This window comes from Bufo bufo, chromosome 4, assembly GCF_905171765.1.
Source record: "Bufo bufo chromosome 4, aBufBuf1.1, whole genome shotgun sequence".
In the NCBI taxonomy this organism is placed as follows: Eukaryota; Metazoa; Chordata; class Amphibia; order Anura; family Bufonidae; genus Bufo; species Bufo bufo.
The window spans coordinates 162,398,192-162,416,268 of record NC_053392.1 but is presented as its reverse complement, the minus strand read 5'-3'; the positions used below and the strand labels follow the sequence as shown (position 1 = coordinate 162,416,268).

Here is an 18,077-nt window from a genome sequence, read left to right as displayed (position 1 = left end):
ATTCAATCTGAAGCCAAGGTTTATAAGAAGAGTTACACCACCATTCTCTCAAGAATGAGAGGCCAATTGCACAATGATAATCTTTTATGGAGGGAAGTCCCAGACCTCCCGCTCCCCTCCGCCTAGTCATCAGAGTGATGGCAATTCGCGGGCGCCCAGATCTCCACAGGAATTTATTCAAAAGTGCTTGTGCTCTTGTAAAGAAGGATTCTGGGATGGGGATGGGAAGAGCTCGGAGGACATAAATTAGTTTTGGAAGAGTCATCATCTGGAATGATGCTATTCTACCAACCCAAGATATGTTCTTCATAGAAAAACTGTTGAAATCCTGCGCTAGGGTGGACAGGAGGGGTTCGTAATTTTGTTTATATAGGGAAGAGGAGGGACATGTAAGTTTAATGCCTAGATACATAAGTTCTGAGGTCTGCCAATCTAGAGGATAAAGAGCTTTTAATTTCCTAACTTCAGGTAGGGGGATATTAATTGGTAGAACTTGCGTCTTGGCTTCATTTACTTTATAATAGGATAGTGATCCAAAGTGAGATATAACTTTTAGTGCGACGCCAAGGGACTCTGTCGGGTTTGATAAGGTGAGGATGATATCGTCCGCGTATAAGGAGATGTTATGGGTAGATGATCCTACCACAAATCCACGAATCTCAGCTGTATGTCTAATATGTTGTGCTAGGGGTTCTAGAGCTAAAATAAAAAGGAGGATGGAATAACCTTTGGATGGTAATATATTTTCCTCAAAAAGCATTTTATATTATAAAAAAATCCGATTTAAATAAAAAAAATCCAATTTAAATAAAAAAATCTGATTTTGATTTAGATTTTTATCCACCCTGTTTAGGTGTCACATACAGCTTTTTGCAGCAGTTTTTCATGCATCAAAGCCAGAAGTTGGTGTAAAAATAGTGAGATATACTTTCCCGCGAAGAGTTCTTGCTTCTTTTTTTTTTGTATTTTTCACTGGCGTTCTTCTACAAGTCCTAATCATTGACTTTTCATCTCTCCTACTATAGGCGACTACTATATGGTTAAAAAGCTCCTGGAGGAGAACAGTTCAGATGAATTAAATATTAATTCAGTCGATGTCCTGGGAAGAAACGCTATTACAATAACCATTGAAAATGAGAACCTGGATATTCTACAACTTCTTCTGGACCATGGCTGTCAGGTAGATATATAAGTATATAAACCTACACAGAAAATGCCAGACCACTTATAATGAATCAATACTTTATTACAAAAATCACAAATGTTTAACAAACATGATTAAAAAGAAATTGGTGCAGGAGATAAAAAGCGACATCACTGGAGGAAACATACAGTGGATGTAAGTCCATATGACAGTCCGTCAATGCATTACATGAACCAATAAAATGCTATTGCAAACAATTCATCAATATTAAAGGACATCGGACAATTACCCATATTGTGTCTCCTCCAGGATGGCAACAACCCCAACGCGCGTTTCGGCGTACCTTCGTCTGGGGGTCTATAAGATATATATATGAGATATATAACTATAAGATATATAAGTATTAGCTACGTCTTTGTTGTCATGTGGTTCATGCATTTTATCTACTTCGTTCCATGACTGCATGCCGTGGTGTGCTCCATTTGTACCCATGCTGAAAATGTATTATGAACATCTTTTCCATGATTATCTTGGAGATTATTGCTTTCTACACAGCAGCAGAATGGATAAATGGCATCTCCTCTTTGTTCTGCAGATTAACTGTGTTGGGCATTCACATAAGCCCCAGCATTTTCAGCTGCCTATCATTAGACAATGGGGGAGATTTATTAATAGCGACCATAAATTATGGTTCATGGTAGCAGAATCCATAGCGGAATTCTTAGATAACCTGAACCCAAACCTTGTACGCCGAACTTGCATTCTGCTCCAGAATATTTTGCCTGGGCCATATGTATGAATAGTACGTTCTATGTCAAATGTATTGTAAATTGTAAATGATACTTACAAGGTGTTTATGTTAATTGGGTCCAAGATTGTGAACATTTCTTGTATTTTTTTGTCTAAGGCAGCCTGTAGGGTAGATGCGACAAACTGCAGCATGTTGTCATGTAAGAGGCGATTGTAAGACATAATGTGCCACAGGTCTTTCTACTATCTTGGGGATGGTATACTTTTAGACAACAATATGCAACAAAAATGCCTTAGGTTTGGACAAAAGAAGACATAAATTATGTCTAAACCAAAAATAGTGCATTTTATAACTCGTTAATATATGCCATGCAAAGGACATGTGTCAAAAAATTGGTTCTATGATCGATGGATTCTAGCGCAAGTTCTATCATACATTTGCCCCAATATGTCTGTAATCCCATTTTATCAATTTGTTGCTATTTCCAGTGTGTTCTCCATGCCCCACTTTTAGTTAACATACACTCTTTACTAATTTTTTATACAATATTTGTGTAGTGCACATCTGTATTCAGAGCTAATGGCTTGACAGTATGGTTGTAGACAGAGCATTGCAATAGTTAATGAAAGACCAGATCGTAAAGTTCATCTAAGCTTTAAAACACAACCAAGATAATAATTTTAGCTGTGATACAGCCAGGTGAAGTTGTCAGTCCTGCTTTAGTTTTAAAACTTAGATTCTCTGCTTTAGAACGATTATCTTGTATCTGTAGCTGCTATATAGTCTGAGATAGGCTGAGTTGATGCAGCCTCCACCCCCTTTCAGTGTCTCATGGCTTGCCTGAGGAAGAGAGGGTGGTCCGGTAAAGACGTGCTGACAGGCTGCAGAGTGGAAGAAAGGTAGCGATCCTCCTATTCTTGTATTACTATAGATGACCCCAGAGGGAGGGGTAACATGGACTTCTATGCATGTTATCACCTCCCTCCCATCAGTCAGAGGGTATATCTGCTCTCTCATTGACACATATAGACGGTTTTTCCTTTCCATCTATCTAATCATCACTCTGCATCTAGTTAGGCCATTTATTGATGCCACGACCCAGGTATTTACCAGCATCCAGATTGTGGTGCCAAATAAGTCACACCAAACACTTGCAACACACACACAAACATTAATATTTTTCTGATGGGGGGAAAAGATTTTCAGAAAACCTATTTACGGTAACTCACTTTGTGTTGCCATAAATGATCATTTTCAAATAGTTTAAAAAAAATTCCCCCCAGTATTTGGCCACTTCCAGACAAGTGTAATACAGGTGTTTTTTGTGCCCATATTATAGATGCAACACCCTGACCTCCTACAGTAAATCAGAACCAAATGTTCTGATGCTCTAACTCCAGTTCTGATGAACCGCAAGCGGTTCAGGTGTTGCATCCACAATACAAGAGCAATAAAGCATCGATTTTACTCCCGTCCATCTGGAAAATTGCACATGTGAATTGGCTGCTGTCCATTCTATATTCGGACTGCAAGCAGACAGGAAAATCGTTCTTCTGACTAAGCCCTTATAGATCGGCTCAGATGTATACATACTGTACAACTTTGTTTTGACAAGTGGTGCTTTTTTGGCCCACAGATGGTTTGTTTTAGGCATGAACCGAGGCTGTAGCCATCTCATTGCCACAGATTAAACTGCTTGTTCGTGTTATGATGTTCTGCAGCAGCTGAGGAGTGTATTATCATTACAATATTCTGCAGCAGCTGAGGTGTGTATTGTCATTGCAATGTTCTGCAGCAGTGTGTATTATAATGTTCTGCAGCAGCTGAGGTATGTATTATGAGGTTTACAGCAGCTGAGGTATGTATTATGAGGTTTACAGCAGCTGAGGTATGTATTATGAGGTTTACAGCAGCTGAGGTATGTATTATGAGGTTTACAGCAGCTGAAGTATTATTATGATGTTTTGCAGTAGCTGATGTGTATTATAAAGTTGTGCAGCCACTGAGATGTGTGATATGATGTTCTGCAGCACCTGAGGTTTGTATTAATATATTCTGCAGCAGCTGAGATGTGTATTATGATGTTCTGCAGCATCTCAGATTTGTATTATTATATTCTGCAGCAGGAGAGATGTGTATTATGATGTTCTGCAGCATCTCAGATTTGTATTATTATATTCTGCAGCAGGTGAGGTGTGTATTATGATGTTCTGCAGCATCTCAGATTTGTATTATTATATTCTGCAGCATCTCAGATTTGTATTATGATGTTCTGCAGAAGCTTGTGTGTATTATGAGATTTAGGAGGCACAGCAACTGATTTGTGTATTTTGATGTTCTGAAGCAGCTGATTTGTGTATTATGATGTTCTGCAGCAGCTGAGGTGTGTATTATGTTGAGGAAATTGAGAAACATAATGGCAAAACATATTGATCCGCTTTGATCTAGTTATGCAGCGTTATTATTAAAGGGGTTGTGCAGTGTCATGATATTGATAGGTCATCAATATCAGATGGGTGGGGGCCGACATCCGGCACCTGTACCGATCAGCTGCAAACCCCTTTAACATTGTTGGCCTTGTTTAATGTTGGCAGGGGTGGCACTTTTTTAATATCGGCCTTGAAACTGCTGTGTTTATAGTCATTGTGATCTTAATGCTTTTGCCTTTTGTTAAATTGTGATTTTAATATTGATGACCTATCCTCAGAATACTTGCAATAGAAAGACCAGCACTCCGAAATTCCAATGATGAAGAAAAAGCTTTCTTTATTCGTCACCCATATGTATACATATGGGTGACGAATAAAGAAAGCTTTTTCTTCATCATTGGAATTTCGGAGTGCTGGTCTTTCTATTGCAAGTATCGAGGTATCTACCTTTTGACCGTGCACCTGAACCGCGACTGATGCGCAGTGCCGCCCATTCATTTTCTTATTGATTCTATCCTCAGAATAAGCATCAATATCAGATAGGTGGGGGTCCGACACCCGTCACCCCCACCGATCAGCTGTATGAAGAGAAGGCTGCTCTTGTTTACCTGCTTGCTGTTGACATTGCAATGGTGAGAAGGTGTGACTACAAGCTGTCCCATTCACTTCTATGGGATGGCTCCTTCCTATTCAAGTGTATAGCAAGGAGCTGTCCCATAGAAGTGAATGGGACGGCTTCTTGTAATTACACCTGTTCACTGCTGCAATGTCAAAGGCGAGCAGGTAAACAATGAAGGGAAGGCAGCGCTCGTATGGTGCCCGGCCTTCTCTTCAACCAGCTGATCAGCCAGATCTGATATTGATGACCTATCCTGAGGATAGGTCATCAATATTAAAATCCTGGAAAACCCCTTTAAAGAAAATGAAAATACTTAAATTATTAATATATAAAAATATATATATATTCCCAAATACCTTTCATTAATTAAAATGGCTTGTTTTGCCTGGGGAGCAATGATCAAGAGAAATAAAATGGTTGCCGTTCTATCACACAGGAAGACAAGTTACTTCCGAACACTGAGACAAAGAGCTGCCTCATCCTCCTCTGTGCTCTACTTGTCAGGGATTATGATCCTGAATACAGCTGATAAGAGCTTCAGCTGAATCTAAGTATGAATGGAATTCATGAGGAGACATGAAGTACAGAGAGGACATGAGGATGTGGCTGATGAGCAGCAGCTCTTGTATGCTGTCTCCATTACCACAGTCTGTTCTGTCCATCCTCTCTGTACTTCATGTCTCCTCATATACTCCATTCCCACAGAGATAAAACTGAAGATCTTATCATCTGTATTCAGGATCATAATCCCTGACAAGCAGAGCAGAGAGGAGGAGGAGGCAGCTCTTTATTTCAGTGTTGTTAAGTAACTTGTTCTCCTGTGTGGTTAGGACAGGTTTTGTATGTACTAATAGGACGGCAACCATTTTATTTCCTCTGATGATTGCTCCTTAGACAAATCGGGAATGTATTTATAATAAAGTAATATTTAAGTATTTTAATTTTCTTAATTCCTGGAGAACCCCTTTTAATGTACAGTACAGACCAAAAGTTTGGACACACCTTCTCATTCAAAGAGTTTTCTTTATTTTCATGACTATGAAAACTGTAGATTCACACTGAAGGCATCAAAACTATGAATTAACACATGTGGAATTCTATACATAACAAACAAGTGTGAAACAACTGAAAATATGTCATATTCTAGGTTCTTCAAAGTAGCCACCTTTTGCTTTGATTACTGCTTTGCACACTCTTGGCATTCTCTTGATGAGCTTCAAGAGGTAGTCCCCTGAAATGGTTTTCACTTCACAGGTGTGCCCTGTCAGGTTTAATAAGTGGGATTTCTTGCCTTATAAATGGGGTTGGGACCATCAGTTGCGTTGAGGAGAAGTCAGGTGGATACACAGCTGATAGTCCTACTGAATAGACTTTAGAATAGAATTTGTACTATGGCAAGAAAAAAGCAGCTAAGTAAAGAAAAACGAGTGGCCGTCATTACTTTAAGAAATGAAGGTCAGTCAGTCAGCCGAAAAATTGGAAAAACTTTGAAAGTAAGGGCTATTTGACCATGAAGGAGAGTGATGGGGTGCTGCGCCAGATGACCTAGCCTCCACAGTCACCGGACCTGAACCCAATCGAGATGGTTTGGGGTGAGCTGGACCGCAGAGTGAAGGCAAAAGGGCCAAAAAGTGCTAAGCATCTCTGGGAACTCCTTCAAGACTGTTGGAAGACCATTTCAGGGGACTACCTCTTGAAGCTCATCAAGAGAATGCCAAGAGTGTGCAAAGCAGTAATCAAAGCAAAAGGTGGCTACTTTGAAGAACCTAGAATATGACATATTTTCAGTTGTTTCACACTTGTTTGTTATGTATATAATTCCACATATGTTAATTCATAGTTTTGATGCCTTCATAGTCATGAAAATAAAGAAAACTCTTTGAATGAGAAAGTGTGTCCAAACTTTTGGTCTGTACTGTATGTTCACATCAGCAGCCTCCACCTATATAAAAGCATCCTGATAGTTGCAAATGACATGTATGTGGTGTCTATAGACTCTATCTGATGGGACATGAAAACTAATAACCATACTGGCCTTCTGACAGCACTTTTGTGGTCGGGGCACAAGTGAGTCATTGGGATCATCTGATCAGTTGTGCCAACAGTTTCCCTCTGACCACTGTACTTGAAGGTGAAGATTGCAAATTGTAATACAAGTATTTTAATAGCTTTGAACAATGTAAATCCAGTTGTAAACAGAGTTTCTAGTCAAGCATTGTGTACTTCAGTTTGACATTATGTTGCCATGTTTATCCCTCCCATTTCTCATTGTGTCTTCCTCTCTTTGTTCATCTTTCACCCACTGTCTTCTCTTGTCATGCCTCCTCAAGGCTCATCATATATGGGGTAGCAGGTGGTCTCCTTTTGTGAGCCCTGATGATGTCTATGATGCAGAGGGCTCTTTGGTAAGTTTTGGATGGTACCACAGATGTCTTTTTTTCTGGGTACCTAGTCATTGGCTATGCTTCTGATTTGGTTTTAAATGATGTAAGCAAGTTTATTTAGTCTTATGGTCAGTATTAGGAAAGCACAAGCACTAGCACTGAATGAAATGATACTGTTATAAGAACATGCATGTTATTTATGTATATTGCTCATTTTGTAGTCCACAGATGCATTGCTGGTGGCAATAGACTCTGAAGTGGTGGGAGCAGTGGATATCTTATTGAATCATCGTCCAAAATGGTCTACAAGACCAACAATTGTGGTAGGTGCCGAGCTGTGTAGTCCAGTCCAACAGTAAATGTTTAGTCCGTAAATTGCAATCCTCCATCATTAACCGCCAACAATTGATGCCTTCTTAAAAATAATTTTTTTCATCCCATCATTTCCATCAAAATTCAGCTAAGGGTGGGTGCTTGAATTATTTACATGGCCTTCCCAGTAAAATAAGAAATAAATCCCTCATTCTTTGCATTTACAATAAAAGTGATAGCTTTTAAATAGGTGATGATGCTGTACAAATATTTGCAGTTGCAGGCAGGAATTTGTGACTTAGTGGTCAACTCAGCAATGGACGGTAGTTGCATGTTCTGTATTTCTACTTCAAGGTAATAGTCCTAGACACAATAAAGTCAAGGTTTCTGGACTGTTTTCTATTTTTCTCTGAGTATAATATTATCCATATATTAAAGGGGTTGGCCTATGAGTACATGGCAATCTCTTTCTAACAAAGCTAGAACCAGCCCTGTACCTCATATGGATCCAGAAATCTCCCAATCATTGCTTCAATTGCTAGATTTCTTTCAAGATGGCAGCTCAGGTGCGTGTCCTTTCTCAGGTGATGTGTCCTTTGCGGTGCAGGTATCTTCCTTTAACTGTCTCCTCTTCTAACAGAAGATATAACTGGTAGTAGCTGAAGGATGGAACTGAGCATGTGTGTCCACCTCAGTGATGTTACTGAGGTGGACAGAGAAATAAGGAAAATAACAAATGGCAGGTGGCACTATAGAGATAGATTTTATTAAATAACTCAGTGGGTATACTTAATATTTAAATCTATGCAAATTGCAGAAGTATTTAGATTCAGGTACTGGTTTACAAAATGTAGAATTCTTTTTGTGGGACACCCCTTTAACAGATTTTATAGCATTATTACTACCCACCTAGGATGGACCTTGTAAGCATGCTGCATTATTTATCATAGATTCTTTTTTCTTAGAGAATATATTAAATGTTATGCTTTTTAACATCTGCTTCTTATTGCAGAAACTCATGGAGCGTATACAGAATCCAGAGTATTCCACAACCATGGATGTGGCTCCTGTTATTTTAGCTGCTCACAGAAACAACTATGAGATCCTGACAATGCTCTTAAAACAAGATGTCTCTCTTCCAAAACCTCATGCTGTAGGCTGTGAATGTACCCTGTGTACAGCCAAGAATAAGAAGGACAGTCTAAGACACTCCAGGTTAGGACTCTTAAAGATGTCCGGGATCAGTCAATTATGTCATCAATTAAATATTGCGTAGAATACACTTTATATTGTAGCAGCTATTCATATGTCACATATGTTTATTGCAGATTTCGGCTTGACATTTACCGATGCTTGGCCAGTCCAGCCCTAATCATGTTGACCGAAGAAGATCCTATTTTACGGGCATTCGAGCTCAGTGCAGATTTGAAGGAACTGAGTCTTGTGGAGGTAGAATTTAGGTAAGCAACAAGATTCTTCTCTATTTTATACAGAATCAGTAAATGACTGCTATGATCTTTCTTTGGTAGACACAAACCGTGGACATGCTGGCTGCCCTGTGCATGGATATGGACATTGACCATTGTTCTCAATGTAAAAATGCAGTGTAACCTCTTTGAGATGACGATAAGCATGTATCCTTCATAGTTAACTAGTTGCAACAGGTTACCTTTTTACCCTCTTACAGTGGCCACTTAACCTAAGCTGAAATGTTGACCTGAGATGTGACTATGATGTACAAAATTATTCCCCACACATATGTGTGCCCTCTGTGTTGATATGTAATATGATATGTTATCTTATGTGCTAATCTGAGCTTTACACAGATTAAAAAGGTATGGCACAAGTAGGGTAAGAGCCTGGACATGGTTGCATACTGTGGGAAAAGATGTAAGCAGCATGCAACAGGGTGGTGCCTCTCTGGGGGAGTCATTTTGCTTTGAGCAGGGTGCAATGAATATTGAAGATGAGCTGCACTAGTGACAGTGAGAAACACACTATTATGTGTGTTTGAATGCAGAGGGAAAAAAGCTGTCTGGTTTGAGAGCTGCACTTATACAAGCAGACAAACAACACGAGTTTGTGAGAGTTCGTGTGTTTGTATTAAGTGTGTGACTTTACAGGTGAAACTCGAAAAATTAGAATATCGTGCAAAGGAATTGCATTAATGCAGCTTAAAATTAGAATTTTGTGAAAAGGTTCAATATTCTAGGCTCAAAGTGTCACACTCTAGTCAGCTAATTAATCCATACCCCCTGAGCAAAGGGTACCTGAAAATTGGGACTTCGGGGTTTCATAAGATGTAAGCCATAATCATTCAAATTATAACAAATAAAGGCTTGAAATATCTCGCTTTGCATGTAATAAGTCTATCTCATATATTAGTTTCACCTTTTAAGTTTCATTACGGAAATAAATGAACTTTTCACGATATTCTAATTTTTCGAGTTTAACCTGTAGATTACATGACTTGAGATTCAGGGACTTTAGGAGAGGACTACAGTAAATTAGATTCTTTGCACTGCACTATATTGTATTTTTTCTCTTTTCTTGCGTAATCCCCATTTAGTATGTGTTCCATTATTGACAGCACAGTCCAGTGCACAGCTTGTCTAATGTATGCAGTCCTGGAACAGCCGTTTGAGAGTGCATATCTTTGTTCAAAATGTGAGCAAAGTGAATGTTTGGTATCGCACATCATGTATCTAACCGGGCAAGTTTTAACACTGAGAAGCGTTGACGCTGAGCAAGCACTCTATGGGGTAGATGTGGGGGACGGTGGTAGCGAGGAGGCTCAGGAAAGTGAGGTAGCTAGCTGGATAACAGTTAGAAAGCGGGGTAGATGGAAGAGTGCCAGGGAGGCTAGACCTGATCTGACACATCCCAACAAGTTTGCAAGGTTGGCAGATGAGGGGAATGTCAGTTCAGGGAGAGCACTGCTGCAGCCGGACCCTTCCTCTGCCAGTCAGGGGAATGTCAGCTCCAGTAAGCAGGGGACCAGGAGAGCAGGGCAGGCCAGACAGGTGCTGGTAGTGGGAGACTCAATTATTAGGGGTACAGATAGGGCGATCTGTCACAAAGACCAGGATCGTCGAACGGTGTGTTGTCTTCCTGGCGTTCAAGTTCGACACATCACGGATTGGGTTGACAGAATACTGGGAGGGGCTGGAGAAGATCCAGCAGTCATGGTCCATATCAGAACCAATGACAAGCTTAGGGCAAGGACCTCAAAGGTAGTGTTTTCCCGAAATACTGCCTGTACCACGAGCCACAGAAGAAAGGCAGCGGGAGATTAGGGAGATTAACAAGTGGCTCAAAAACTGGTGCAGGAAGGAGGAGTTTGGGTTCCTGGAGAACTGGGCCGACTTCTCTGTCTGCTAGACGCTCTATCGTAGGGATGGGCTGCACCTCAATGGGGAAGGGGCAGCTGTGTTGGGGGAGAAGATGGCTAGGAGGTTGGAGGAATGTTTAAACTAGGGACTGGGGGGAAGGCAGGGGCATACATAGAAACCCCCATGGCAAGAATCTGAATTGGGCTCCCTTGTAAGTGACCCATAGCACCCCTTAGGGTATGTGCACATCTGCTGCAGAGGTTCCAGCAGAAGCCTCCATTGCATGTTCTGGAAAAAACGGGCAAAACACTGCTGCATGCCGGATCTCGAATAAACCCATGATTGTGCCAGCAGTGTTTGGCATATGCTGGATCTGGCGATTCTGGAATTCTGCTGGTATGCTGGAACAGAATACCAAAATTTTATCACAAGTGATTACCTAGCCTTACCTAATGAACTGTGCCTACTGCTGCTACTTTTTATATAGTGTGCCATCCTTGCCCATGGACTGTGCCCACTGCTGCTACTTTTTATATAGTGTGCCATCCTTCCCCCATGGACTGTGCCTGCTCCTGTTTCACCTCCTCCCCAATACTGACTTACTGTCTGTGCTGCTGGCAGAGCGCGGTCGGGGCCGGGGGCAGATCTTCACCGAGCTGGACTGGAGTCTGGACTGGTGACACTGCTGGATCAGGTCAGGTCCGGACTGGTCAGTCAGGTCACAGTACGACGCGTGCTAGCAGAGGAATAGGACAGGGACAGACACAAAAAACTAAAGGATTTAATCCACTCACAACTGATGTTTCTCTGACTGCTGCAGAACATAGAAACATAGAATGTGTCGGCAGATAAGAACCATTTGGCCCATCTAGTCTGCCCAATATATCTGAATACTATGGATAGCCCCTGGCCCTATCTTATATGAAGGATAGCCATATGCCTATCCCATGCACGCTTAAACCCCTTCACTGTATTTGCAGCTACCACTTCTGCAGGAAGGCTATTCCATGCATCCACTACTCTCTCAGTAAAGTAATACTTCCTTATATTACTTTTAAACCTTTGCCCCTCTAATTTAAAACTGTGTCCTCTTGTGGTAGTTTTTCTTCTTTTAAATATGCTCTCCTCCTTTACCGAGTTGATTCCCTTTATGTATTTAAAAGTTTCTATCATATCCCCTCTGTCTCTTCTTTCTTCCAAGCTATACATGTTAAGGTCCTTTAACCTTTCCTGGTAAGTTTTATCCTGCAATCCATGTACTAGTTTAGTAGCTCTTCTCTGAACTCTCTCTAGAGTATCTAGATCCTTCTGGAGATATGGCCTCCAGTACTGCGCACAATACTCCAAGTGAGGTCTCACCAGTGTTCTGTACAGCGGCATAAGCACTTCACTCTTTCTACTGCTTATACCTCTCCCTATACATCCAAGCATTCTGCTGGCATTTCGTGCTGCCTTATTACATTGTCTCCTAATACACACCTCAGCTGCTGCAGAACTTCATAATGCACACCTCAGCTGCTGCAGAACTTCATAATACACACCTCAGCTGCTGCAGAACTTCATAATACACACATCAGCTGCTGCAGAACTTCATAATACACACATCAGCTGCTGCAGAACCTCCTAATACACACCGCAGCTGCTGCAGAACTTTATAATACACACATCAGCTGCTGCAGAACCTCCTAATACACACCTCAGCTGCTGCAGAATCTCCTAATACACACCTCAGCTGCTGCAGAACATCATAATACACACCATAGCTGCTGTAGAACCTCCTAATATACACCTCAGCTGTTTTAGAACCTCCTAATACACACCTCAGCTGTTGCACAACTTCATAATAGACACCTCAGCTGTTGCAGAACCTTATAATACACACATCAGCTGCTTCAGAACCTCCTAATACACACCTCAGCTGCTGCAGAACCTCATAACACACATCTCAGCTGCTGCAGAACAGCATAATGATGCTAGAGAACATATAAGGCTTTGATCACATCTGTTTTGGGGCCTCATTCGCAGATCAGATCATAAATGCTGGACACAATTTTATAACCTGGCAGATGGAACCCATTAGATCTCATCATAGTCAGTGGGATCCAACAGGTGTTGTCGTCCAAGAAGTGCCAGATCCGTAAATTGCGCTGTTGTGCTCCTATGACAGGTAGAACAGTCACCAGAACAGATGTGAACAAAGCCTAATACACACCTCAGAAGCTGCAGAACATTATAATAGTGACAAGGGAACTACAAGTCTCATCATCACCAGATTGTTATTATTGGAAATTAGGGGGCATCACAGAGAGAGGTAAAAGTGGAGAGAACTACAACTCCCAGCATGTCCAGGCTGTTAATATTGGATAAAAGTGGATATTACACAGAGAGAGAATTAGGCCGGGTTCACATTACTGTTTAGTCTTAAACTCTTCTGATCCGTCAGAAGAAGAGAAAAATAAAGAAAAAAACATCCTGTATTTCAAGCATCAGGTCTGCATATTTGGCATCCTTTTATGCCATTTCTGTCTGAGATCCATTATTTAGACGGAAAAAAGTCCTGCACGCAAAATGGAAAACTAAACGGTGATGTTAACCCAGCCTAAGAAGAGAGAACTACAACTCCCAGCATGTCCAGATTATTATAGGACATCATCCAGTTGTACTAGGTGGGAGCTTTAAAAGGAAATAACTATAACCCCCAGTATGGCCAGACTTATTATGGGGCATCAGTATACATTACAGAGAGGAAGTATGAGTGAACTATAACTCCCAGCATTACCAGACTGTACTAGGGCATAAGTTGAAATTACATGGACAGGACAGAACTACAACTCCCAGCTTTTATAGGATGTTATATGGTTTATCCCTGGACACCACTAACCTCTCCTCCAGCAGGCACCATACAGAAGCTCCACCCCTTCACAGCGACATCCACACAGAGTTTTCACCAGTCCTCTGCACTGGTTACATGACCATGACATTACTAAAGGTCCTTCAGACTTCTGCTACTCTGCTATTATTTGGCTTCCTGCACTGGTCACATAGTTGATGACATCACCAAAGGTCCTTCACCACTTCTCACATTCTCTTTTCAGGTAGCTATACAACTGCAATTAGTGGGTGGGGCCTATCCTCCACTGTGGGGCCCTTCCCCCAGGGGCCCCATGGCAGCTGCGTGGTCTGCCTCTATTGGAGGAACGTCACTGGGGGAGGGTAATTACATTATAGGATGGGAAGATAGTGAAGATAGAGACCGGGGGCAAGGTAATGGGACTGGGGGAGGAATGGAAGGAGGGACTAGAACAGTTCAGAAGGAAAGGTGTAGGGAAAAAAATATACATAAACCTCTTAATTGTATGTGTACTAATGCCAGAAGCCTGACTAATAAAACTGGTGAACTGGAATTAGTGATGTGTGAGGAGTGGCAATAACTGAGACATGGCTGGATGATAGCTATGACTGGGCGGTTAATGTACAGGGTTACAGTCTGTTTAGAAAGGATCACCAAAACCGGAGAGGGGGAGGGGTCTGGCTTTATGTAAAGTCCTGTCTAAGGCCAACACTCTGGGAAGATATAAGTGAGGGACATGAACATGTGGAGTTACTGTGGGTAGAAATACATGGAGGCAAAAAGAATAATAAAATACAAATAGGAGTTTATTATAAACCACTTAATATACCAGAGTCCACAGAAAATCTGCTACTAAACGAGATAGACAAGGCGGCAGATCATAATGAGGTCGTTATTATGGGGGACTTCAACTACCCAGATATAGACTGGGAAACTGAAACATGTACATCTCATAAAGGAAACAGGTTCTTTTCAATAACCAAAGACAATTACCTCTCCCAACTGGCTCAGGACCCGACTAGAGGGATGGCTATACTGGACTTAGTATTAACCAATAGACCTGACAGAACAACCAATGTGCAGGTTGGGGGACACCTGGGAAATAATGACCATAAATAACCTTCCAATTGTCATTCAAAAGAGTGTTTCTTCAGGGAGGAACAAAAATACCAAACCAAAATTTCGCCAACTAAGAGAGGCCATAGGCCTAACTAACTGGGACAAAGTCCTCAAAAATAAAAATACAGCCACAAAATTGGATATTTTTTAAAGCATCCTAAAATCGAATTGTGGGAGATACATACCTTATGGGAATAAAAGGTTAAGGAACAAGAAAAAAACAAATGTGGATAAATAGAACTGTAAAGAAAGCAATAAATGATAAAAAGAAAGCATTTAAATCACTAAAACATGAGGGTAGCGAGGAAGCACTGAAAAACTATAAGGAAAAAAACTGAATATGTAAAAAACAAATAAAAGCAGCCAAACTAGAGACTGAGAGATAAATTGCCAAGGAGAGCAAAACTAACCCTAAAATGTTCTTCAATTATATAAATGGTAAAAAGTATAAATCGGAAGGTGTCGCCCCTTTACAGAGTAATGAGGGGGGAGTTGCAGAGAGCGATGAGGAGAAAGCAAAGCTATTTAATATTTTTTTCTCCACTGTATTCACTGAAGAAAATAAACTGTCACATGAAATGCAGAATGGAAAAGTAAATTCTCCATTAAAAGCGCACTGTCTGACCCAGGAAGAAGTACAGCGGTGTCTTAAAAAGATTAAAATAGACAAATCGCCAGGACCAGATGGCATACACCCCCGTATCCTAAGAGAATTAAGTAATGTCATAGCCAGACCCTTATTTCTGATATTTAAGGACTCTATACTGACAGGGGGTGTTTGACAGGATTGGCGCATAGCAAACTTAGATTGTGAGCCCCACTGGGGACAGGTTGATGCTCATCTCTGGAATATGTCAGCACTATAAAAGTGAGTATAATAAATAAATACATTTTCCATGTAAGTGTGTATACAGAGATAGCTGTCAGTCACTGATACCTGTACACAGAGGAGGTGTTATCAGTGAATGATAGCATTCTCTGTGTAAGTCTGTATACAGAGATAGCTGTCAATCACTGATAGCTGTACACGGGGGAGGTGTTATTAGTGATTGATAGTATTCTCTGTGTAAGTGTTTATACAGAGATAGCTGTCAGTCACTGATTGTTGTACACAGGGGAGGTGTTATCAGTGATTGATAGCATTCTCTGTGTAAGTGTGTATACAGAGATAGCAGATTGCTCTGCAGTTGGTTGTGACAGATCCTCTTTAACAACAGGTTCCCTAACCCAGGAACCCAGGAGCTGCTGTATGGGAGGCAAAAACCTTACCATTTACAGGCAGAAAGGGTTATCCAAGACTAATAAAGGCCTCCCAGAGTGGCCAACCCATAGAGGAGATCATACATACCTGTTCTCCGCCGCTGGGTTCTGTGTCTAATGCTCTAGGGCCGGCTCTTCCTCTCCCTGCAGCGCAGAAAGCAACATCCATTGTGACCCCTGCAGCCAATCACAGGCCACAGCTGTGACCTGCTCCCCTTGTGTTCCATGACCAGTTGTAATGACACAAGGGGAGCAGGTCACCGCTGCAGCCTCTGAATGCACTCAGACGTTACAAGTAGCAGCACAGTATATGTGCAGGGTCAGCTTTTCTAAATGTATATGTCTCATGGTACAGAGATAGGTATTCAATAGAGTAAGGCCCTGCCTGACCAAGATCACCTTGCCGTGGTAGGCGGGCACAGATGTGTTGTGATCAAAATATATTGGCTTAGAGTCTCTTTTATCAGAATGAAGTTTTAGTTTATATATAATTTTTGTATCTATTGTTATGTGAGTGCTATTATTTTCGGTGATTTTTTTTTTAATTGTGACCATGTACATCTGCATATTTATTGATCATATCATGTAGGATGTTTTTTTCGTTTTCATTGATTACTGATTTTAGGTTATGTTTACATTTGCTGATTTTGTGATATTTCTTCCATAGATTTTTGCAGCATTTTTGTTTAAAAATTGCATGTCATTTTTAAACAAAAAATACCATACAACACAGTAAATATCCATGGCAGCATACTGAGGCACAGCCAAAACACTCCATGAAACCAGCCCTTAATGCATCCTAAGATTGATGTACCTAACTCTAGATTACACATGTTCATTCAATAAAAAACTTTTTTTTTCTGTTCTGAATCCTTCAGGAATGATTATGAAGAGCTTGCTCAAAAGTGTAAGACCTTTGCAAAGGACTTGTTGGCTCAAGCCAGGAATTCCAGGGAGCTGGAAGTGATCTTAAACCATCAGTCCAGTGATGAACCAGTGGATAAGAGGGGACTGCTTGAAGAGCGGATGAACCTAAGCCGTTTAAAGCTGGCAATCAAATACAATCAAAAAGAAGTAGGTGTATGCGGATGAGCACAAGTTTAAGTTCTTTGATGTGGTTTTTGAAGAAAAGAGAAATTGAATCTGTTCTTAATAATCTTTTTCCTTTCATGGTGCACACCTTATTTTGGCTTAAAAAACTGCACCAGAAAACGTGACTGTGTGGCCGTACCCTATCTCAGAAGAAACTATAATGAGAAAAACTATTCACAGCAATCTATTTCCACTGCAGTGTATATTCTGGGTAAACTTGGGAAATGTTCTTGGCACAAACATGTCCATAAATTCTAGACTGTTCATTTCGCCTTACTGGAGATAGAAAAGGGCAGCCGACTGTGTTTTCCTATGCAGTTGGCTGTCTCCAAAAATGGGTATCATGAGTTGTTTTTTTGTTTTTTTTTTAGAATAGTGATCTATTATTAAGACCAGTGTTACATGTTTTAATCTATCCCCACTGGTGTCAGATGCTTCACAATTATTAAGAGCCACACGTCTCATAATAATTTTGTCGCATCTGACATTTTTGCCACCAAGGAAGCTGATGTACATTTCAGTTTCCGTGTGTAGATGGGAATAAATGCGCTGGATCTCCTCTGCCCAGCACCGCCCAAAACCACAAAAGAGTCAGAAAAGTTTGTGATTTTTGGACACCGAAGTTTATATGTTCTGACTATACATTCAGTGTGTATAAAAAATTGAAGCAATCATAAAATATATGTAACAAAATCACAGAAAATGAGCACTACACTACTTGACTCCAGAACTTTAGATGTACAAACGAATTCAATCTTGTGTGGCAGTCATTCTGTGGTAATGT

General features: G+C 40.8%; 1 protein-coding gene across 2 annotated transcripts in view; it reads left to right on the top strand.

Annotated features, from left to right (window-relative positions):
- TRPC1 (transient receptor potential cation channel subfamily C member 1) overlaps positions 1-18,077 on the top strand; it is a 193,231-nt gene that overhangs the window by 35,379 nt on the left and 139,775 nt on the right. The window contains exons 2-7 of one of the 2 annotated variants that reach the window (XM_040428058.1): positions 1,026-1,180; positions 7,274-7,348; positions 7,549-7,650; positions 8,652-8,854; positions 8,968-9,099; positions 17,080-17,275. In XM_040428058.1, coding sequence (XP_040283992.1) covers positions 1,026-1,180; positions 7,274-7,348; positions 7,549-7,650; positions 8,652-8,854; positions 8,968-9,099; positions 17,080-17,275 — 863 coding nt within the window. The remainder of the gene's footprint in view (positions 1-1,025; positions 1,181-7,273; positions 7,349-7,548; positions 7,651-8,651; positions 8,855-8,967; positions 9,100-17,079; positions 17,276-18,077) is intronic. The other variant, XM_040428059.1, reaches the window with a different exon arrangement.